This window comes from Sphaeroforma arctica (genome assembly GCF_001186125.1).
Source record: "Sphaeroforma arctica JP610 unplaced genomic scaffold supercont1.1322, whole genome shotgun sequence".
In the NCBI taxonomy this organism is placed as follows: domain Eukaryota; class Ichthyosporea; order Ichthyophonida; genus Sphaeroforma; species Sphaeroforma arctica.
Window position 1 is genome coordinate 11439 of NW_014039236.1, and position 5891 is coordinate 17329.

At 41.2% G+C, this 5891-nt stretch overlaps 1 protein-coding gene across 1 annotated transcript; it reads left to right on the forward strand.

Moving 5' to 3' along the window:
* Positions 1-3688, forward strand: SARC_10611 (phosphoglycerate kinase 1). Its single transcript, XM_014295341.1, has 7 exons — positions 1-107; positions 491-813; positions 1111-1276; positions 1582-1865; positions 2036-2197; positions 2394-2622; positions 2840-3688. Exons 1-7 carry the CDS (start codon positions 41-43, stop codon positions 2863-2865), a joined length of 1257 nt encoding a protein of 418 aa, XP_014150816.1. The 5' UTR covers positions 1-40; the 3' UTR covers positions 2866-3688.
* Positions 3689-5891: the final 2203 nt, after the last annotated feature.

Genomic DNA, 5891 nt, shown 5'->3' on the forward strand with positions numbered 1-5891 from the left:
CCAGTTTTTCACCGCCTCTCATAAACACACAAAGGCAAACATGGATCTATCTTCAAAGCTAGGAGTTGATAAAATCGACATCAAGGGCAAGCGTGTCTTGATCCGAGGTGTGTATCTGCATGCCTAACGTATCACATCACATCACTTCTTCTGGATTGTTTCTAAGAAAACGTTTCTTGTGCATTCCGTAACTCTTAAATTACGTCCATACTTTTGATGCACACACTTGGACCTATATACGTGTGTTCATTTTCCTTCTGACGTTTAATGCTTACACTTTTATGTATATTACGTGTGTATGTATGTTTCATGTCTATGGATATGGATATATATTCATACGTTTATATATTTATTTATGTATTTATATTTATATATAGGTATGTAAGTATGTATGTAGTAAGCTGAAGCAGCAATTATATTACTGCAGCAACAGTATCTCCGTCTCCCCAGTCAACTTACCCGTATTTCTCTTCTTTCTTAAACAATTTAGTCGACTTCAACGTCCCCCAGGACAAGAAGACCTTCGAGATCACCAACCCCGCTCGTATCGTAGCAGCCCTACCCACCATCAAATACTGTCTCGAGAACGGAGCCAACAATGTTGTGCTCATGTCTCACCTAGGCCGCCCCGATGGACAGAGAAACCCCGACTACTCACTCAAGCCTGTACAAGCGGAGCTTGCTAAGCAACTCGGAACCGAGGTCGAGTTCCTGGACGACTGTGTTGGCCCTGATGTTGAGAAGGCCTGTGAGTCACCCAAGCAAGGCGCTGTGATCCTGCTTGAGAACTTGCGTTTCCACGCTGCCGAGACCGTAAGTCGTTGATTGGTGGTTTGTCGTTTCTGTTCCTAAGTTTATTGTTCGGTGAACGTCGTGTTTGTGCGGGTTCTTTGTGTCCGTTGATACCGCGTTTTTATGTGTTGACGTAATGCCGATTTCTACAGTTTCCCTGCTGTTGGAGTTCGTTACTTCTGTCTTCACCTTCTAATCATCTATGTTGGCTCGGAGACTAGTCCATAGAAATCTAATGAGGAAGGTCCAGCCGATTGATAAGGCGCAACTGTTTTATATACCGATGCTAAATACACCATTGTACTATCGAATTAACAGGGAAGTGGTAAGGATTCCAGCGGTGCCAAGGTCAAGGCGACCCAGGATGAGGTTGACTCTTTCCGCGCGTCATTGACTAAGCTTGGTGATGTATACATTAACGATGCTTTCGGTACCGCTCACAGAGCCCACTCTTCCATGGTTGGTGTTGACCTGCCCGTGCGTGGTATGTTTCTATCGCGAATAATTATATCTGCCGTTGTTGGAGATTAGTTTTATTTTGCTTTTTTTGTGAAAACTGGATTCTTGTGCTGTACGTGATAATATAATTTTGAGTCATGCGATATTAAATCAAAGTCACCGTGCTAAAGGCTGAATCCTTGTTTCAATGAGTTACATGGGTGATAAGTATGTCATGACTTATAGCTGAAGTTTTAGCTTCTGTTCATTTGGATATCAGGTGCTACGATGCCACCGCCTTTCTCAACGGAATGTTTTATCCTTTTACCCTCAAAAACAATAACTTTACAGCCGCCGGTTTCCTAATGAAGAAGGAACTGGAGTACTTCGCTATGGCTTTAGAGAAGCCCCAGCGTCCTTTCCTAGCCATTCTGGGAGGAGCCAAGGTTGCGGATAAGATCCAGCTTATCGAGAACTTACTAGACAAGGTAGACACCATCATCATTGGCGGTGGTATGGCATATACCTTCAAGAAACAACTCAACGGTATGAGCATTGGTGATTCGCTATTTGACCAGGCTGGTGCTGATATTGCCCAGGAGCTTATGGACAAGGCGAAGGCCAAGAATGTAAAGGTGAGTCGGTTATTGTATCCGTGCGTATACGGAGTATTGATTTTATCGACGGATGCAGTGTTTAATCCAGCGTATCACATTCAGTGTGTAGGCGACAGTTAATAATCCTGATTGTCTGTCATAGCACTTAGTATCTAACACTTCTATGTTTTATTGAAATTTCGCAATAGGTTGTGTTCCCCACCGATTTTATCACCGCCGATAAGTTCGCCCCTGACGCCAAGAGCACGGTAGCCAAGGAGTCTGACGGTATCCCCGATGGTACCATGGGTTTGGATATTGGACCTGATTCCATCCAGCTGTTCAAGGCCACCGTCGACGAGTCAAAGCAGGTACTTGCCTAGATGTGTCGTCTGGTTGGTATTGATTTTCTAGTTCGATTGGCTGACGTATCTTTTTGTTGACAGTTGATACTTGCGAGTTATGGCGACAGAATACCGAACAGCCTTTTCAGATTGCTTTACAACACATAATTTCCGTATATTTATATCTGGAAAGAGTCTAACTTGCCTATTTCCGTACTTGTAGATTCTATGGAACGGTCCCTGCGGAGTGTTCGAGTTCGACAAGTTCGCGGATGGAACCAAGGGTGTTATGGACGCTGTAGTGGGGGCCACCGCAAACGGAGCCATCTCCATCATTGGAGGAGGTGACACAGCCACGTGCTGCAAGAAGTACAAGACAGAGGACAAGGTGAGCCACGTTTCAACTGGTGGTGGTGCCTCTCTCGAGCTCTTGGAAGGAAAAGTATTGCCAGGTATGTCCCTTGGATATGTAACTTTAAAGTTGTACTGCGTTTAGCTATGTTTCTGTTCTTAATTATATACCTAGCGACTAGCTTGTATGCTTGGGACCTGAGCCGTTCTTTGTCGATGGTTCTATGGTTGGAGGTTATGTAATTACTTTTCAACTGGAAGGCAGCGGTGGGGTTCACAGTACTCATTTTGGATATTGTTTCTTTCTTTCCCTCGTAGGTGTGGCTGCCCTTTCTTCCGCTTAAATGCTTGAAGAAAATAAATAAAATGTGCGGAAATGTGTGTTGGGATGATAAGAAACATATAAGCTTCCAATAAAACACTGAGGTGCTAACAGTATACCGATCCAGCATATTCTCCAATTGTAGCGACATTCGTTTCCAGCAGTGTAGTCGAAAGCAATAATACCAAATACAATAGAAGTCGGAAGCGGGTATTTAGCTGTTATTTGTAGAGTAAGCTATTTTTAACACACGCGTTTGCTCCATGTGGTGTCGGAGGATGTTTCTGTCGTAATTTTAATCCTGAAGCTACACGGAACACTTCATGAACAATGATATTAGTAACACTTTGTGAAAGCCATTGTTTATATAAATCTCAGCGATAAGCTGTTGTATGACGTGAGAAATTGTATCTGCTTGTGGTTAGTTGTTTAAGGAGAAGGGCCACTCCTGGTCCGAAACGCTTCGTCCTGTAGCGTAAATGTCTTTTGCGCATGAAAGATTTCTCAAACCCAGTTATTAGCTTCAGGTGTTGAAAGAAGAGCATGAGCAAAGTGATGCGTCCGCGATCTCCACCTTAATTATATTTGAGTCGTAGGTATCTATCTAACGAGCTACAACTCCTACGTATATCGCCGGCCTTCGTTCTGTTCTGTTTGTACAGCCTCATGGATAATTCTCTTCGCCATAAAAACAACAGTCTAATTTTCTCAGAGAACGCGCATTCACTAGTAGTTGTAGCGTCATTTATACATTCAGCCCCCAAGCACTTTCGCAAGCTACCCGTAATTATTCATAGCCGAAGACTCGAACTAAACAAAAAGCTGTTCACAGATCTCGTCACTCGCTAATTCTATTGCTTCTCAAGTTTTGTTTGGTAGCACTGGTCTATCTTCCAATCGGAACTCCAAATAAAGTTGTACTTGTACAGTAAGTCACAGATTAATTCCGACGAACGTACGCATTTGTATTGTAACGTAGTTGAGTGCTTACCTGAATTGACGATGCATAAAGTATTTGTGGCATGGAAAAGCACCTTTCATTTTTTTGAAGGTTCATTCTTCTGCAACCTGTCGAAGGATACTTCTGGAGATAAACAGTTCAGTATAGAAATTCGCGTGCGATTGAAAGGCTGAAGGCTATCACTTGAATCTACATCTTTGTAGAAATTGAAGAAAGAGTACGCACACTATTGTTATGTGCTGTCATTCAATCTACGACTTTGGTTGCTGAAGTTGTAGCAGATCGGATAGCACTCTATCGCGTACTGACATATTTGTAGAAAATTATCAGCAACTATATTCACAAATACATGAGTCACTTAATACCAGCAAGGAATGAGGGTTGAACAGCGCTACACAGGCTTTAATGCAAAAGAAAATTAGCTTTCATAGAGGCACGTACTTGAGGTGGCTGTAAAGAAATTGATATTTACATGCATGTCATACGTATGTGTTCCTGGCGCTTTAGATACAGTCTCTCGAAAAATGATTTTCTCCCCGAGACGCAACTTTTCTACGGAGACTGAATCCTGATCATGAGTTTTCTAACTTGAAAAGCGACAACTACATAACATGTACGTTTGAGGTTAACATTAGCTAAACATTTCAAAATATAAACGAGTTTATGTTTAGTTGTATTAAAAGAATATCAAAGGGTGGGCATATGTGCACGACCTTCGCGAAAGTGCGAAGGCAAAGGCCATGCGTGGAGGAGCCGTGAATAAATCCACCGCACCACCTCCTATGCACAAAAAGTGTATTAATCATAGTTTCTACATATAGTAGAAAACCAGTGATTAAACTGATTAGAACAGATACTACACTTGATCTTAGCCAATCGGCCGAGAAGCGTTACCTTTCAGTTCGTTGAGTGCTTGGTATATATACCTATTCGTCGAGTCTCCAAGTTGTGGTCTATTATAAAACAAGATGAGAGAGAAATATATAAATAATATGTGCGCGTGGGGTCCCCTCACCCCTGGGACATTTGTTTGTTTACTTATTTTGACATATAATATTGTAATGTTCGGTACCATTTATATTCTCTGATTATTCGGATCATTCGATACATTTATTAAAATTGGGGGACACTGGGTGCCTCTACATTTTTTGTTTTTTAAAAACAAATTACTTTCAGGTGGATAGCTGGAGATTCTGGATATTTATATTCAAATCAGTACAAACCTCCCTCATAGGTGCCCCCGGTGGTGGCTCTATTTAGACATAATGATGGAAGTATGTATGTGATTGTTCGTATGAGTGTTCCAGTGCTACTTCTTATATATGTATACGCCTTACTGTGTGTATGGGTGTGTGTGAGTTGTTCATGCATGCATGTTCTTAACACAAGCAGCTATGCCTACCGTAAACGAACAAACTGTAATATGTATCTTAACTATTTACTCGTGCTGTGTGTATACGTAAGTAAATAAGAGGTTCGTTTGAGAACCGCGCACAAATATGTGCGGTACAAAATAAAGTTTTCCTTTTATTTGGCTATGTTACTAAACATAGTCATTTTAACTTCAAGTCTCAGTCTCCACGACGTGACATACAATTACTCGTCTAACACGGCACTTTTCTTGCCGTTTGCATGGCGATCTTCTCTCACTCGCCTGATATCGTGGAGTATATAGGAGAAGTGTGAACTCCTCCATACGCGAACACTTGTAAGGTCATCTACTTGAAATCTATACACTTGCTTTACGACTTTCCTGTCAGAGTGGCTACACTCCAAATATAATTAGTACTATCAATATAACCGCTGTACAACGACTTATGTACATAATATATATATCGCTGCTCCTGTGTATAAATAACACTATTCCTATATATATATATATATATTCGTAAATATCGAAGTATGTCACAACTATATAGCAGTAAAAGTGTATCCGTACCTATGTACAATTTATGTGTGAAGGTTTTGATGTCTGCACACATACACACGCATAAACAATTAAATCTGCCTGTACACGAAACATTTACGTTCAAAATGAAACCTTTAGAGATATATGTTCTAGGTTATTTATATATATACATGTATAT